The sequence below is a fragment of the Ammodytes marinus genome, assembly GCF_949987685.1.
Source record: "Ammodytes marinus genome assembly, chromosome: 6".
NCBI lineage: Eukaryota > Metazoa > Chordata > Actinopteri > Uranoscopiformes > Ammodytidae > Ammodytes > Ammodytes marinus.
In genome coordinates this window covers 8031697-8050809 of record NC_137235.1, presented here as the reverse complement: position 1 = coordinate 8050809, position 19113 = coordinate 8031697, and the positions used below count along the sequence as shown (strand labels likewise).

The following is a 19113-nucleotide window of genomic DNA, read 5'->3' as shown; positions in this document are numbered from 1 at the left end:
GGTAAATAAAGCAATAACATGCCTTTCTGCAAAAGCAACTGATGTTTAGTCAAAGCCTCCTACACCAGTGCACCAAAACACACAGACGCATACAAACCGCACTACACCGGGGTTCAAATCCCCCACTGAGGATTTGCCCCGGGTGCTGGTCATAACACCCTTTCGACTTTTTGCTTGCTTTTCTCAAACGTCTCTCTCAAACATCTGACATGGCTCTCCTCGGAGGCTATCCAAGAGAATGATAAAAAGAGGCAGATGAAAACCAGAGAGAAGAAGAGATGGAGAAGAAAGAGTGCAGAGGGATGAATAGGATGGAGGGAACATATGTTTTCTTTCCTCACAGTTCAGCTGGCTCTGATCAAAGAAACACACAGAATAGACTCTCCTGCTGTCTGACACACACACACACACACACACACACACACACACACACACACACACACACACACACAAACACACACGTCCTTGCATACAGTATGCATGCATGCATATGATTATATGAATCCTAAATAATATCAGTGAAAAGGTTGCAGACAGGCAGGCATGTGCTCCTTATCTCATTCTAGGAATCTGCGGCACTCGTGTTGAAACCACACGTCATCTCAAGTCTCAACATCTTGGTCTAGCAGTCGTCTCTCGTCTTGATCCAACCGAGGGTTCGACACGTGTTCATTCCAACAAAGTTGCTGCTCCTCTCAACCACGGATCAAAGACTGCATCAATATTTGTCAGTCCCAGGGTTCCAACTCTTCTCGGGCAGTTGCACACTGCTTTTTGTGGCAATGTGCTCTGTTATTGTTTGATGTTGAGTCATACAGTTACTTTGATTTTGGGAGAACAAAGAATTTGCTTATTTTTACATAAGACACATTTATTGCACAAATACATACTTTTGCTTTGAGTGCAAAGTAATAGCATTAAATATATAATCTAACTGATGATCATTTATTGATGTGCTTTTTTTTTTAAATAATTTTGTTATAAGCAAAATTATGTACAATTAGTTAGACGTTTACCGGCAAGCCATGTGTGCAGGAAATGGTGACTTGAATTCATTAAAACATTTTTTTGGGAGAGTGTCATGATAACCACTGTGTCAGAGCTGCACTGGCAAAAATATAAATGTGCAAGCTTAACATCAGCAAAACAGCCAATCACATACTGCAAAGACTCATCTCTGCCATTTAGTAAAGGTTAAACGCTGGATTAAACATTTTCTAAATGAAGCCCAAAAAATTAAGAAAGGAGTGTTGAATGATAGCATAACAAACTGAAACATCATCAATAATAAAATAACTGTTTCTGGACACTACGCCAGATGGGTTTCTTGGGTTCCTTGTGGAAAAACCAAATAACCTACTAGCCTACTACCGCTTACTGAACAGCCCAGACATGACACTGATGCTCCATTCATCAAATGACTACAGCTGCTCTCATGCTTTATATGTTTGGTGCCAATAGCTGGTCAGTAGCTGCCAATTCTTTACAGGTTGAGAAACACCCAGGGGTTAGGCTGAACTGTGTCATGTTGAGTTTCAAGATTCAAGGGATTTAAGATTATTTATGTGTCATAAACACAGCCATTACAGCAGCAGTTATTGGCAATGAAATTATTGAGCCACAGGCTCCCTTCAAAAATGCAATATAATATTTATCATTACATATAAGATTTCAAATCTTTTGTATATTGAATCCAGTTCAGTCTCAATAATACCAACAGCGCTACATTTGGCTTTACAATTGCTAAACTAATCGAAATGGCCTTCTGATTGGGCTTTGCAGGGCTGGACAGAAACACTATAAGAATAAGAATAAATAAGTTTGATGGCACTAATTCGATGTGTAATGTGTAAAATCAATCCCTAAGTAAGTCTACAGCCTTGCTAGCAGCTTTGTGAACCCATAGCGGTGCTTTTAGCTGAATGCTTACACAGATTTATGACATGTAGAAAAAGTATTTGGAGAATTTCCAGAAATGTAAAGAACATGTTTCTTTCATATAAACAAAATCTAATCTAAATCTAACTTTCCATATGAATTAATAGAAATTCATCAATGTCTAGTCATTCCAAAACATAGTTTTATCAGGGAGTTGTATCTGTTCATGGTTACACACAGTTACATATACCACCATATTACAGCGCACTCAAACAATTTTTTTCCCATCCAAACACAGTTGGCACCCTACAATTACACATACACTGGACTAAAACATTGTTGCCACTGAATCATAACAGGAGAATAGTAAAGCACCCAATTGTCTTGATTGCTTTATCAGCCTGTGACTGCATGTCTGAAAGTCTGTTGCGGAAGACACTTTTAAACATTTCTGCTCTAAATTACCTTCAAAACATTCTGCTCAAACTGTCAATTACAACGACCCCTTTCATCATTCACTTCACAAAAACATTTACAAATCTTTCATTTGAGCAGGCAACTCTAAACGTTGCTCATGTACCGTAAGTAAAGGGAAACATTATACCCCTCTGCTACAGTAGAACATGACAAAAAAACATAAACTGCTTTTTGCTTTTTTTCTACACACATAAGGACACACACAGAAACCATCTTTGTCTTTCAATCTCAATTATCTTGGACACACAGGAGTGCATGAACTGATAATACCCAAAGTTGGACCATTTCAGTTTTCCATTGTTCGTCTAAGCCTGTCTCTACACACACTCCACTTCAGACTCTGCTCTTATTGTAGTTATTTAAAGCATCCAACATATCTTAAGGGGGATTTAAGAGGAACTACAGACAGATGTGGCTTGGATGCACTTCTGGGAAATATGGCTGGTTGTTAAACAGTAAAAGGACCAACTCCTCCACAAAAGAAATGCACCATAAAAATTGCATTTCACTTATATTTATCTAACAGGATGCCAGGACTAAGCCCTTGGCCACAACCACAAGGATCTGGGTTGCACTTCTCGAGTGGTAGCTTCATCTTTGTTTTGCATTTCAACAAACAGAACTATCATAAGTCCATTCCACCAACGCAAACGTAGTTAGGTGATGCTTATGCCAGTTTGTAGTGGGTTAAAAATGTCCTACTCAGAACTGGTTCACTTTTCCGCAGGCTACTTCAAGTACAACAATGACAATGACATTGGTGGATGACATTGCAGCTTAACAGAAGCAACTTCTGGCTTTGCAATCCTATAACAGCATCCAAAATCAAATGATCTAACATATTTGTGCTGCTCTTAGGGATTGCTTTTTAAACATGGCGGTCAAAAAGGTTTAGTTGGTATTGTTAATCCCCCCCAAAGCCCCTGACCTAAACATTTCATCACGGTTCCAGACCAGCAAAACGTTGGTGCAACTCTGGACCAGGAATCAGTTATTTTGCTGTTAAAACTCAAAGAACAGGTTCAAGATTAGGTATTTTTATGTCCTTATACTGCCTTTGTGGAAATGGGGGTATCAGCGTTTATGAAATCAGGGTTCATTTACTATATTTCTGAGGTTTGAGCTTACAGTCTTCATCAGCAGGAAATTAGAGACAATTGAGGTATTGCTTGACAGGTTTTTTGGTTGGAAGTCACTGACCAATGAACAGGCCATTGAACTAGCAACTCCTACAGGTTTGATAAGGACACCTGCATGGAAACTCTTGAACCTCTCTGAACAATGCTGTACTGTACGTCCTTGTGATAATTAAGCTATTTGCTAGCAGGTGAGTAGAAGTGAGATACACAGCTTTCTACACCCACTCACCAACAGTGGAATTATTACTTACAGTAAGGTATGAATTGTCAAGGAGAGTTCAGCATCGTAGTGTTTGGTACATTTAAAATGTATAAGCACTAAACACTTCCCTAAAGAACGGCAGAGGCTCCTGTAAATGTCATTTATTTGAAGTTTCATCAAGCAATATCACAGAAAAATTACAATGTTGATTTGATGGTGCAGCTAAATGTGAAGTTGGGAATTGTAGAGAATCTGAATGGCTATAAAAAATGTTAAGGTGATTCATCTTCATAGTTACAGTATATATATATATTTCAGCCTGGACCAAGATGGTGATACCAGCAATACTGCCATCCCTAGAGCAGCCACCATGGCTAATAATATCTAAAGAAGATGGTGTCCACACAAAGAATCTCATGCAGTACAAAACTACTACTGTTGTGCCTCTTGTCGTATCTCAATCAATCTGCAATGTCGCACAGCAGGTGTTTCCCATCATGTGTCAAATCAAAAACACGTGCAGTAATATCACTGATTCAGGTTGGGCCATAAGAGCACCATTTTACAAAATGTACAACCTATACACACCCATAAATAAACTGATGCTAGGGACAAAATGGAAAGCTTAATTGTTGATGCCAGACAATGACATTTGAGAACCACCCACAGGAGAGGTTAGCCAGGTATCTTCTATTTAGTAACATGTATAGACCTGGCTGATCTTCAAACAAGTCGGATTTTCTTGCCAAACATGATGGTAATTCGTAATGTTAGTTTTTCAATCTAAAATCCAAACGTCACGTGTTTTCCAACATTGCTAAAGACATAGATGGTGTCCTGGCTTCAATCTACAAATATGTAGATTTGGCTACCTTACAATAGCAACAAGGCGACTTTAGAATCCGTTTTTTGAGTATTGAATACTTTGAATACTTCTAAAGCAAAACAAAGCAGGAAGCAAGGCTGATAGCTACCTGAACGCACAAGTTGCATACACACAGTGAGCCAAGTAAGCACCTTAGGCCAGACCATGACATGCTTGGCCGTAACTTGACCACATTGCTCAGATAACTATGATCATAATTTACTGCAAGCCTGCTGACAGCCAGGGGCAGTATTCACAAAACATTTTAAGGCTAAGAGTAGGTCCTAACGTGCTGATTTAGGAGTAACTCTCAAAAATAAGGGGCGTTTCACTCCTAGTTTTAGGACTCCTAACTTTTTACATAAGTGTAATTCACAAAGCATTTTAGCGCTAAAACTAGCTCCTAAATCTATGAAAAGCTCCTCGAGAGGACTCCTAAGTCACTAAGAGTAAATCACAGACAACCATTTGATGGTGTTTTGGAGAGATTTAATGCTAGTGAGCTTTATGAAAGGTACCTTTAATAGCTGTAAGGGTTTAATGATCGTAAAGCTATATTTAGAAAGTATAGACACATTTATATTTATTATATTTATATAAAACATTATTTATTAAGTTCCTTTTCCTGCAGTTGCTTTGGGTTTACGATGCACTGAAAGTTACTGTTGGTGTCACGTTTGGGTTTCATTTCCTACTAGAGTAGGCCTATATGTGGCGCTTCGCAGCATCTCCTCCGTTCCACAGATCCGCTACTGTATAGTTGCGCGTCTCGCCTTTTTCCTTCCGCATGTACTTTACGATTTCGCCGGCTGTTGTTTCTGAATTGTGAATTTCCTGGTTTGTCGCTGTCTGACTATTGCTGCATAGTCCGCCGTTGAGAAAAATACAGTGAGAGTGCATGGCTTGCAGCTATTCAACGAGGATATTTTTTCCGATTCAAATCATTGTAAAATTTAAAATTAATAGGCCTATGTGGCGCTATTGTAGGTTAATTGTGAACGAATGTGTGGGAAACCCTGCAGTATCTTGGTTTCATGTTAAATCAGTGTCACTTGTCATTAATTGTTGGCTATATAAAAACTATTTACTTTAATACAGTGACACAATATGGATATCTCCCACAGTGTTTCTATCATAAATTCACTCTTAGGGACTCATTCCCTCTCAGCCAATCACTGTGGGCATAGAAGGTATGAACATGACGTCATCCATAGCAACAGGGTCAACCACACCCTCTATTCTTAGCTTAGGAGTCCCTCCCATTCCTTAGTAAAAGTTGGTTTTAGCAGCTTTGTGAATAGGTTTTAAGAAATTACTCCTTTCTAAGAACTTTTAGTGCTCCTTAGGAGTACTCTTAGCGCTAAGATAAAATGTTTTGTGAATACGGCCCCAGGTGTGTGACCACATTTAACAGTAAGCCAAAAATGTAGTGACTTGTACCTGCAGACAGTTTCATAACGTGTGTTACGAAAGAGTTTGATCAGTAGCTAAAGAGAACGTATTGTAACAGCAAAAGAAAGTACACATTAAACTGAGTGTATGTGTGAGAATATGCAACAGCATATTTGTTTTTCTGTGTATCTGTGTTTCTCCTTAACAATAAATTATTATTTACAAGGAGGAAGCATTTTCTGACCGCCAGGTGTGAGATGTGTCAGGGTTCACACCCTGACCTTTGACCCTAAAGGTCCAGAGGTCACATTAGTCACTTCAGTGATGACCTTCACAGACTGTGAGTTTCTACATGATAGAGTGGCATAATCATAGTGCAAAACAAATCCCAACAACCTCTGTCTTTGCCTTTACTAAAATACATTTCTCAATGGAGAATTGAGACATGAAATGGACTATAATAAGTATAGCCGGCAGGCAAGTTTTCTTTTAATCTTCAGTACAAAGCCAGGTAGTTAATAAGGACTTATGTGTTATTGGGAAATAACACAAATACTTTTCGGCTTTCTCAGCATCTTCCTCCACAGAGCAGGTGGAGGCATCATGGTGGACTCTCTGCCAAGCCACCTGCTCGCTGACTTAGTCACAGACAATCGCTGATGTATTATTCCTGCATAAAGCCGGATTTGCAAATATGACCGCCATTAGAAGAAGAAGAAAAAAAGTTCAATAAAGGTAAAAGAAAGATGTGTGGTTCAGCTTTTGAGTTTTCCTTGTGCTTGGACCTGGATCAAATGTGACTGACTGAACGACCTCAACACAAGGTCCATTTAGAAGCTCAAGCCATCACCTCAGCTCGTTTTGACATCTGCTGTTGCTTTGGTTTTCAAACAGATAACCAAAGATATAACATGTTATGAGCTGCACTAAGTATTTCATAAAACATTCCTACTTAAACGCATTGATGCACATGTGCACTTATCCTGAGAGACATCAGTGACACCAGGCTCTAACCCACCCTCCTCATTTGGAGCTGCGGGGGCTGCTGCAGGTAACCTTGCATTCCCCAGTAGAGCTCAGCACAGCTCACTTTAATTTGCCTGAGTCTGCTCCCCATTACCCAGCTGCACACGCTAAATATCCTGTACGCTGCTGTATGAGAGCACAGGCCGATGCAGCAGGTATGGCAGAACAAGTCTAGACATATAGGCCTATGCCTTTCAAATGTCTAGCAAATGTGCAGTGGGCTCAGGGAGCCAAGTACAAGGCAGTTTATTTCAGTAAGCTTTAGGCCTGATTGACCTGGCATGAATCATCTGTCAAATTGGTGGACACCTAGTTTTCTGGAAGTTAAGTGGGAAATGACCAGGAGGCATTTTAGAGGAGGGTTGGGGGTGGGGAGGTGTTTGAAGAGGACCTATGATACTATTCGACTTTTATGACCTATGAACGTTGTTATAATGATTTATAGTCATGTTTAACCATACTAGAGTATCAAATAATTACGTACATGCATTTCGACGTATTCCCTGCTGACCGTCTGGGGTGGCTATGCAGAGCACTAAACACTATGGCAGCCGGTCGACCCGAACTCGTTCAAATTTCCGGATTGTTTCTGTCACGCTCGGGTCGTTTCTGTCATGTTTACATGGATGGTAATGCTGCCGCTCAGGCAAGCTCCGGCTGCATGCCCCCAGCTTCCTGAAAATTTCCCGCTGCTGGAAGGAAGGTAACCAATCACAACGGAGTGGGGTTTGCAGCAGGGGGGGAGGGGCGGAGAAGCTCAAAGCAGTGTGTAGAGAGAGACTGCTGTGCTGGCTAGGGTAAGAGGAAGAGTGTCCCGAAAATCTACATAGTTTTTTGTGATGTGATTCGTGTCAGGTTGCTCTATAGCAGTTTTTAACAAGAAATGAAGACCAGAAAAGTAGTATAATAGGATCTCTTTAAGGAATTGACAAATCCCTGACAAATCAAGTTCACTTCAACTGAATACGAAATAGTCTGGATACACAAATGGGAGACGTGTGAGTCAGTGTGTTTTCTGGAAATGATTAAATAATTTGAAGGAATATTAGGGAAGTTAAGGTGGACATTCAAACCTGGCTTGTTCTAACCCACATGGCTTAGAAGGAAGTTGGTGACAACCGATGTGGCACAATCAGACAGAGAGATGCAATTTTCCATTTGAGAGAGCCTAACAATAAATTACAATTCTGCAACTAAGTCAAGTTAAGCAAATTCTTTGCACAAATAAACAGTTCTGGATAGGTTCAGCCTACCTGCACGTGAGGTGTAAATCATCATAACGAGCAGCAACAGCAGCCACGTCTCGCGCACTGGGCTCCATCGATCCATCATATTGCATTAGAAGCTATCGATACCGCAGCCAAATATTCCCTCCACGGGACACCTGCAGTCAGATGAACTTCGAACAATGTAGGGACGCTCACTCTACCGGCTGGAAATTGGGCGCGCGCACGAGTAGTGGCGGATTGAAAGGTGAGAAAAGATATTCAGCAGCCCATATACTCCTGTCTTCGGCTGCTTATCTTCTGGCTGGACGGATGGAGAAGGGAGACCGGCGGGGGGGGATATAGTCCCTTAATCTCGGAAAGTCTTCAGCAGCAGAATACTTTCCTCACTTTCTCTTCCCTCCTCCCCTCCGCCTATCCCCCCTTTCCACTCCAGAGGGACCCCTCCCTCTCAGGAGACTCCTGGTTCGGGCTCGTGGGGTTGTACAATAACATAATTGCTGTGCACGTCATTATTAGCATAATTTATGGCTGAGTGATTTAAGGGACTGTGTGGTGACATCTCTATCATGGGTCTCTTGCGCGCGCACATTGGCACCTGTTTGGCACCCATGCAACGGCACACTGGCACATAGACTATAAATACGTTGCAAGCACTATCACAAATATGCAAGAACGAGTGTGCAACAAGTTTAGTGTTTCTCTATAGGAACGATTGCAAAACACGAACAATGAACACGTGTACCACATGTATCTGCTCTCTCGCTCTTTCTCTCTCCACACACACACACACACACACACACACACACACACACACACACACACACACACACACACACACACACACACACACACACACACACACACACACAAAAGCATGCTAGGACAGGACAACGGTGCTGCCCGACTAATAAAAATATGTTGCTGCAGATTCCAGATTCCAGTACCTGTCTGTCTTTGCCCACCTCACACTCTTCAAACACACACACACAAAAACACATGTACCATAGGCTATGCCATATTCTTCCTATAGGCACAATAAAATATATTTTTTTTTAAATGTGCTCCGTTCCACTTTAACATCCTTTCTCTCTACATATGCCAGGTTAAGTACATTTTATTTATATTATATAGCCCAATATCAAAATAACAATTTGCCTCAGGGGGTTTTAACAAATATGTAGGACACCCTTTGTCTTAAGACCCTCGTTTCAGATAAGAAAAACTCCCCAAAAGGAACCAGCAGCTCATTGGGAGGGATCTGAATTTGTTTTTAGAGACGTTGGTTGGAAAAGGCTGACAGAATCTGAGCAGTACATGCACACACATGCATACATGAATACCTATATAAGCCTCAGGTCTCCCTGTCCTGCTTAAGCCTCCATTTAGTCTGTGTTTTCCAAGAATATGTGCATACCCTATGTTTTTAAAATTTAGATCACTTGAAGGTTAACATATGACCCAAAACTTAAAGGTGGAGTCAGCAATTCTGGAGAATGCTTGTTGTCAAAATCACTTTTTGTCAAAATCAGTGAATATCACCTCAGGATCTGCTACCAGTACCTGTGCACACTGGGGAAAAACAGGTGTTAATAAACAGCTAGATTTGGCAAACGGGCATGTTGCTTGCTACAGTGGGCCCTGTTTATTTACATATTTGATTACATACCAGTTTATATCGCTGACTCCACCTTTAAATGTTTAGTATGAGCAGGTGTCTCAGGACCAAATATAATTATTTTATAAAATAAAATCTAAATGTATTTATATAGTAGGCTACAGCTGAATATTCTATACATTAAATATGTAGCAAAATGCAATTGGCACAAGATCAAATTCAACTGTTATAAAGAATCGGTTTTATTGTAAATAAATGAAGGGAAATATATGTAGGGCTTAAACGTATTTTATAACTTAAAAGTCATTTTGAGAAATTACACAAACAAACAAAAAACAAATAACATTTAAAAGGTAAGACAAAATGCAACAGACACTGTTATCAATAAACCGTTTTCAGAACATTTTACTGTATATTGATTACTGAATCATTATGGAATGTGCAGTTAAAAGAGGGTGCCCCATTAAAGCCTAGATTTAAAGAAGTCATAACAATACAGTTTCATGTGAGTTTTTTGTGTGGGGGGAGTGGGGGTGGGGAGTTATTTCCTCAATATTGTCTTTTTGTAAAGGTGAGAACCTGTAACTAACAAACATAAGCACACACTTTTCTGTGTTTCTGAGAATAAATTAAACAGACATTTGAAATATCCTTCAGGTGTGAACATTTTAAATTATATGTTTCAAGATAAAGAGACTGTAAATGAATCATGAGAAGTTCATGTTTTGGTTACAGTGCTGTTTTGGTAACATAAGTCAAATGCATTCAGAAGAAGGGAGAGATTCCAGGCACATGTCCAAATGCATTACCTTCTACCTACTTCAAGTAGGTTTCCTTAAATTCATGACTGGCAGCTATATTCATGTGTGCCCGTATTTGTGCTTGAGAGAGAGACAGGGAGAGGGAGAAAGAGAGAGAGATAAAAGTGTTGTACTTATGTTTCATCTCTCCTTCTGATCGTAATTATAATTTTTCTGCTACTCACTCCACGCCTAAACTGTTTACACCCTCAGGCTTCATCTTGTGTAATGGAGCCAGCTTTTTGTTGTCTTTGGCTTGATAGAAGAAAACACTCACTCCATTGGTAGAATTAGTGGACTGTTTTGAAGAATACTCACATTGACCACTGGGTGGCGCAACATCTTTCCCCTGAGCAAAAGCTGACTCTAAAATTATGACATGACTTCACAATTAGGATTTAAAAATGTTTCCTTATCAACCTGTTCTTCAGACATTTACACACACACTGTTCGTCAGGAATGAAATGTCACTGGGAGTTTATTACATTTTAGACTTATGCTATTGGTATTGTCCCGTCATGTAATAAAAAATAGCTGAACATGACAGTTGCTGTGTCCTGGTTAGATAATCTGTGTTGTTGCAATCTGGCCATGTGACTCTGTGTGTGTGTGTGTGTGTGTGTGTGCGTGCGTGCGTGCGTGCGTGTGTGTGTCTTATCCTCTTACAGTGGCTCTCACTTTAAATCACCACTCATCCTGCAGAGCTGCTTGTCTGCTGCTATCTCAGTAGTTTGCTAACAGAGCAGGAGAGGCAGCGGAGCGCCATGGCGAGTCCCGGACAGAAAGTGGTGCTGATCACCGGCTGCTCCTCCGGTATCGGCCTGAGGATGGCCGTGATGCTGGCCAAGGATGAGCAGAAGCGCTATCACGGTAGGTGCACAATGTGTGTGTGTTTGTGTGTGTGAGAAATTATTATTATTTTCAATCAGCTTGGCATGACATGAAACAGGCTACATCTGTTTTGCCAAAGCATAGTAAATGCTTAATAATATAGTTTTTAAGGTTTAAAAAAAAAACACGTTAACAAAATAACATCTGTCACTCACATGACTGGAGGGTACTACATAAGAGTATTACAGTCCACGTGATTGTGTAGATAAAAGCAAATGTCTCTGCGGAGTGATTTCCATCCAAAGCAGACTGGTGCTGTTTGCAGCAGTTTAAATAGAAGGATACTTTTATTTATTTATTATTTTTGAAATCTGATCCACATGAGAAAGTGAATGAGGATCCAATTTAGACATAACATAGGATAATCAATAACAGAAAGAAAGAGACAATTCAATGTTGTGTGCTTGCTGCTGAGCCATGAAGAGGAAAGTCTGCGGCCAACATTATAGTATTTCCTCTCCCCTCAGGGGGGTCAGAAGTCACAGTCAACTTTCTTAAGGACTCTACAGCAGCTTATGTGTTCCAGCTACATAAGAAATGATATAGGGAACTCATTGTTTGTTGATTTGTTTCTCGACATCATTGTAAATGAGGGTCACCCCTCAATGAAATATCGAGTATAAATAAAGGTTAAATAAAATCAATAACTGTAGAGGCCGGTTAAACAATAAGCCAATTAAAATACAATCAAAGACTTTTAACGCATGTTTCCATCCACTTTGCACCCACAAAGTATAACCCTAAGCTTCTCTGATGATGCATAACTTCTCTCAGCAATAATGCAAGAAGAGAACTGGCCTAAATGCGGATGGAGTTAAACAAGATGTAGAATACTGCAATCAATTGATGAGGTTGTGTCACTGACACAAAATCATCTGAGGTCTTGAGAAAACAGATATCCAGTACTTAGACAATCCATGAAAGACATGTGCCAGGGCCAGGCAGACTGTAAGCAGCGTTCACAAGTACTCAATAGATTCAACATGGAAATACAGTTTGCCAAGTTTTAAAACAGAGAAAGAAATAAGTGCAGCATCAGGTCTAATCCAAACGGAGGCTCAATGGGCTTCTTCCCAATGGACATATGTTGCAACCAGACCAAAATGTTCCTCCCAAGCGGATGGAAGAATCATACAGTTGTCTATCTTTATAATAAAAAGACTACACTGTGTTTGATGATTTTTTTCCCGTATGAAGATTGTTTTAATCGTCTTCTTTTTTTACCAATTTTTTCCCCGTTGCTGGTGGTCCACTAAAAGGACCATGCCATTGTTTTGTTCCTGCTTTTCAGCCCAGTAATAAACACTAAAAAGCACTTATACTTTATATCACAGCTAACAAAACATGCTGCTGTTTTTGGGACAATTGAATGGATTCATTCTATTGTTCCAGGTATTCATTGGTTTCCCTTTTTATACTGTATGAATGTACTGTATGTATTGTTAGTCACAGTATTATTAAGAGGTCAATCACTGCAGACTTTAAGAACCGATCAACACTTATGATGTATTACCATGCAATGATGATGTAAAATTCAGGTTTACAAATCTCAATCAAGGAAATGAATGGGAAACAATGTATTCCTCCAAGCCATATACATAAAAAATATGATTTTTTTTTTATCTTAGAAGCTAAAAAGGTTCAAATAAGGTTTCTATCTTACTGACAAGCTCCCAGCTAACCCAGGACAGCATCCCACCTGCCAAACACACAGTCATGTCTCTGATCCCGACTTAACCTTCTGTGACTCTGACGACACATGTAACACCAGACCATAACTAAAGCCCCAGCACAAATTCACTTAGGTTAATTATGGATTGGCTGGATGAGCTCCATTGTGAAAGACAGGCTGTCGTGGGTTATTCCCAGAGAAGGCTAATGCTGACATGTAAACTGGCTGCTATAACAGGGCTGTTCAGAAGCACAGAGTAACTATATTAAGGCTAATCGTTACTACAGTCACTATATTTAGCGCTAGCCTTTCAAATGTTGTGTAATGTCAGCCAGTTATTCAGAAAGTGAATTCAGGGGAAAGTAGCCCAGAGCTACAGCTCAAATCAACGAAAACGATGTGTATGAAAACAGGTTCCTTTGTTTGTGTGTTTGTGTGTGTGTGTGTGTGTGTGAGAGACAGAGAAAGAGAGACTGTACTTCATTCTCACCTATCATCCCAAGCCTCGACAATATTTTCGTTGCATCTCTCTCCTTTTTCTTCATGACCATTACTTGTTTTCTTTCCGTTCACTCCTGTGACAGGAAATGTACACAAAGATCACTCACGGAAATTCTACAAACACACATGTAGGGCCGTAGACAGGAAAAGTGTTGACACTGCACCATAACTGAAGAACACAATTTGCCCTTAAGAGATAATTTAATTTAAATGAGCGATACACACATACCCAGACACTGAAGTCTACTCAACATATGTGTGTTTATGTGTCTTGTGTGAGCTTAAGCCAATGAACTCAGTCTGACTCTGCAGTAGTAATATTGGCTTCTTGTAACCTCATTAGTTGGGAAGCTTGCCTAATCACATGCCTATTTACAGCACTAGCCTGAAGGCATAGTACTGGAGTGCGGCAGGGAGTGTTACATCAATTCAAATACTCAGACTTGGAAACTGCCCATGGATTATAATTATACAAAGGACTATTGGCAAACAGCAATGATGAAAAGAGTAATGCCACAAAAGTCAAAATGACTTAATGAATATCTAATTGGGATTAAAACACTTCAACATATTTGTGGTCATCATGAAAATGCTAAAATGCCAATGTTGAGCAGGTATGTTTGAAAAGTCAGGGAATTGACAAGGTTAATGCATTTCATCCTGTAGCCAGTCCATCCAATCAATGGTTGTTGAGATATTTCAGTCTGTATCACTAGGGTAGCTAAACATATAGGGTATGAAAACCTTCTCAAGATGTACTGTATTGGACAGTCATATGGTTTCTTAATCCCAATATCTGCCCTTAGCACTCAGTGTATGCAATTTCTAAGGGGCACCCGGCTTATCAATGTTTTGGGTCTGAGCTGAACTGGTAAACATTGGTACAGTGTGATTCCCTTTTACATGCAAGTCATTTATTTACCCCATATCAGTTTACATCAGTTTGACAAAGATAGAAGAACAAAAGCCAAGACAACACAATACAGACCTAAGAAACAATGTCTCCTACGCTCCTCTCAATTCTTTCTGTTCATCTTTTCTTTTCCACCTTTTCACAGTAATTGCAACGATGCGTGATCTGAAACGTAAAGATAAGTTGGTGGAAGCGGCCGGGGATGCGTATGGAAAAACTCTTTCCCTGGCGGTGCTGGACGTCTGCACCGATGAGTCCGTCAAACAGTGCATTAATGGCATCAAGGATCGACACGTGGACGTCCTCAGTAAGTAATCCCTTATCGTGTTGGACTGTGCATTATAACACTGTGTCCCTTAGTGAGGATTACTCAATGTCTTTCTTTGCTTCCCTCTTCGTCTTCTGCTGACCAGTCAATAACGCGGGTATCGGCCTGGTGGGTCCGTTGGAGAGCATTCCCATCGAAGAGATGAAGAAAGTGTTTGAGACCAACTTCTTTGGGGTGATCCGCATGATCAAGGAGGTGATGCCCGATATGAAGAAGAGGAAAGGAGGACACATCCTGGTGGTCAGCAGTGTGATGGGGCTGCAAGGTGAGCTATGAGGAGTAACAGGATGAGGGAAAAGAGAGGAGGCGGGCTGGGCGTTGAAGGGTACAAGGGAAATGACAGGTTTTCAGCTTGATGTATGCACGGGCCGACAACGGACAAATGGAAAAGTGGGTGGAGAACTGAAGGGAGACTAATGGAGTTTAAGTACTACTTTTTGTCTTTTGAAACAGATGTCTGTCTTCAAAACAAGCAAGAAGAACAAAAACTGATCTGTGTGAAGTGTCCCTGTTGTCTGAAAGTGAAATGTAAACGTTGACTGTTTCTGTAGGTGTGGTGTTTAACGACGTGTACGCAGCCTCCAAGTTTGCCATGGAGGGCTTCTGTGAGTGTTTGGCGGTGCAGCTCTTGAAGTTTAATGTCACGTGAGTAACATGGGTGTAACATTCATCATTGAGAATCAATAACATAGAGATTATAAGAGTCTCTAGCCATAGTTAGACAAATTAAAAATGTGTTCTGGTTGATGATGCTGATGTTAACGATATCTTTTCTCTAGCTGTGACTTTCAAAGTGTTATTTATTTATTATTTCATCTATAATCCCCACTATTTCTGCCTGCATTGATTCTATACTGTTCACATGTCCAATTCATATCACTGTGTGCTTTGAGAAGCTCTTCTCTTACTATGTTACATTTTTTACAAACATTGAAACCGTCATATACGGTATGTATCTGACTATCTGTAGATTGCATTCAAGTATTTTGTTCATTGTGGTCTATTTAAAATAATAATAGCCTAATGTCTAAAGTCTAATAATAATTCAGGGTACAATGCACAGTATACAGCAAACATTTTAAGAATATTCTGCTTTAAAGCCGTCTAACAATCCAAGACTGTCATACATCCTTGAAAACTTTGCAAGAGTCTAACGAAAAAAACAGTATTTGCTTTTATTTAGGCAAACTACCTTGATTAATTAATCTAAGCAAGTGTTCCCAGTGTGTCCATATGTCTCTTCCTCCATCCAACCATGCTCTGCTGTTGTGTTCCAGTCTTATATTCCCTGTGTGTTTCATGGTGTCTCTTTCCTCAGGTTATCATTGATTGAGCCAGGCCCGGTGCACACAGAGTTTGAGGCGAAGATGATTGAGGATGTGAAGCAGAAGGAGTATCCCGGAACCGATCCTGATACGGTGAATTACTTCAAGAACGTCTATCTTCCCTCGTCTATTGACATCTTTGAGACACTGGGACAAACGCCTGATGACATCGCCAGAGTGAGTTCACAAGCAGAGTGTGACTCAGTCACTGTATGCAGGATCCTTGAATCTGATGTATATCAGGGCTGTACGCTTATTTTTTAAAGTGGTAGCACTGGTGCTAGCAAGCAAAAAAATTCAGTAGCACAAAAATAAATTTGGTAGCACACAAAGTATGATCGAAAATTTGCATGACCCTAACCCTTGCATTTCGCTCTACTTACCTTTGAGCATGTCATCTTGGTTTTATTTGAGATTCTCAATGAATATCCTAGTGTGTGCAGTAATAATTATAGAAGAATGAATAGGGGTGCACTGATTGCAATTTAGACAAAAGAGTCTAACCTGCCAATGGCAATTTTTTTGCTGATTCAGAATTATTTCCCCCCATAGAACTATAAAAATAATGTCTATATCTATATATTTTTTATATAAAAATATAATTATTATATTAGGCTAATAATAACAAACATTTTTAGAACATTTCATTCTTTTAATGAAAACCAAACTTTAAAACATTGAACATAATAGCCTATTAAATAAATTAGTAAACATATTTATACAATTTAGGCCAAGTTAAATAGGTTGTGTCAAACTTTGTTTAAAAAGACTACTGTTGACTGCTCTCTGCAGCTGAAGCAGTTGATTTTCTTGCTAGCGCACTGCAGGGCTGTGAAGCGCTAACTCCCTGTTCTTACCTGCTTCAAAATAAAAGTCAACTCGCATTTAGCTAGTAACAGGCTTTTATTGTGAAGGCGCACAGGAAATGTTCTGTTTGCACACGCGCTAACTTAACTGCGTTAAGAGCCGTGTCCTTCCGGTTTTTACCGTTGGTGAAGTTAGACGCTATAATCACCGAGCACAGATCACGAGCACACATCTTTCACCGGCCAAAGTGGAGGGTAGACTTAATAACTTACTCGCCTAAGACTACATTCACCCGCATTTGGCGAGTGTTAATGTAAAGCCCTCTAAGCAGTGTTGTGCATCACTCCTCTGTTTCAAAGACAGCCTCTCCTCATTAGCACTCGTGCGAGAGGAATTGTATTCATCATCGCACGTGATCAATTTCAGTAGCAAATGCGATCAAAACTGTCGCACTGTACAGCCCTGTGTATATTGTGATTTTTATTTTCGTGATATATGTATCTTATGGTCAGCTCCAAAAATCGTTATTCTTATTTGTAAAACATTCAAATTTTAAACAGGTTGTGATTTATAACCTGCGCTCAAGTAAATTCCGCAATACGGCTAGTTGCCTCGAATTGCCCGGTTTTGAACTAAAGTTTTGAATAAAATTTTGGAATACCGTAATATATCGCAATATGCATGGTGTAGCGGCTTCCCATGGTATCGCAATGTATCGTGATATTTCATATTGTGACCCATGTATGGTGATGTGTATTGTTTCAGGAAGTCCTTGGCCACTTCCTAGCCCTACAAAATATCTATTCTTCTTTTTTTGTCCATCCTCTCTGCAGTGTGTGAAGAAAGTGATCGAAGCAAGAAACCCGCGTTTCCGTAATCTGACCAACAGCATGTACACGCCCATTGTCGCGCTGAAATACGCGGATGAAACTGGAGGCCTGTCTGTCCATGCCTTCTATCACATGCTCTTTAACCTGGGCCCTCTAATGCACGTCAGCATGACCGCCATGAAGTACCTGACCTGTGGATGTCTGAGGAGCAGGACTGTGTCACCAAACTAGAAACTTTTCCACGAACAACGCAAACACCCTGACTGTGTTGACCACAATAAAGACCATACACTACCTCGGCTTGGCTTGTCAGAGGAAAAATCACACATGTAAACAGTTTGTGACCTGCCATATTTCTTGCTGTATATTGTAATGGCCATTCCAATCTAGTTGTAGCCTATGAATGCACAGATACCAATCTTGAGAGTCCAGTTGAGCTTAAATGCTGCAAATGTTAAGGATGTGTTAGCCCAGAGTGCCAAATGAGTAGGGTTTGCCTGATTTCATCCCCAATCAGTCCCAAACAACCTTCTGTTTTAGACAGTTTTAAACACTTCATTGGTTCAGAAAGATATTCCTACACCTTTTTGATCTCAAGTCTATGTATTTGCATGTATGTACATATTTTTCAAATTCCGTCAATGTATCGGATAAACTATTTTGGCATTAAAGATGTGTAACTTCCAGGTGTTGTGTTATGCTTCTAATAGTTTTTTTATACACAAACGTGGTTGTGTATATGACTCAATGATTATCATAAATTAGCCATATGCACAGTGCACTTAAATTCCATCACTGTGCAGAAAAAACTATTTCCTGGTGGCATAATTTCTCTACATCCACATTTCAGCAAAAAATTAAATGAATTAAATGTAACATGGCTTGGTAAAAATGACCACCTGCAAGTGTGTCACAACTCTTTGTCACTCACATCTCATTTTACACACACTATCTGCATGGAATGTTGAAATTATGTCTCTTTTTTTTTCAACATACTGTATGTCCCAATTCCTTATCCCTGTGATTTTAAGATACAAAAAAATAAATACTTATTTTCTTCTACATACATTTAAGTATTTGTCTGACCTTTTTAATCAATTTTGAATAATAAATAATACATACAAGTAAGACCATACTAGTTTTTGTACCTTTTTATTTGTTGGTTCATATGCTGGGTGTAAAAATGCTTTCGCTAAAAGACAACTGTGTTCCAGAGTATAGCC

At 39.8% G+C, this 19113-nt stretch overlaps 2 protein-coding genes across 2 annotated transcripts in view; one reads left to right on the top strand and one right to left on the bottom strand.

Annotated features, from left to right (window-relative positions):
* Positions 1 to 8481, bottom strand: part of LOC307251424 (uncharacterized protein) — a 41919-nt gene extending 33438 nt beyond the window's left edge. Inside the window, exon 1 of the mRNA XM_080028795.1 lies at positions 8233 to 8481. Coding sequence (XP_079884921.1) covers positions 8233 to 8311 — 79 coding nt within the window. The 5' untranslated portion in view covers positions 8312 to 8481. The remainder of the gene's footprint in view (positions 1 to 8232) is intronic.
* Positions 8482 to 11387: 2906 nt separating this feature from the next.
* Positions 11388 to 18121, top strand: LOC307252450 (retinol dehydrogenase 8-like; the record flags this gene model as incomplete). The annotated part of the gene is made up of 6 exons (XM_080030119.1): positions 11388 to 11493; positions 14746 to 14907; positions 15014 to 15193; positions 15480 to 15573; positions 16247 to 16430; positions 17894 to 18121. 6 exons carry the CDS (start codon positions 11388 to 11390, stop codon positions 18119 to 18121), a joined length of 954 nt encoding a protein of 317 aa, XP_079886245.1.
* Positions 18122 to 19113: the final 992 nt, after the last annotated feature.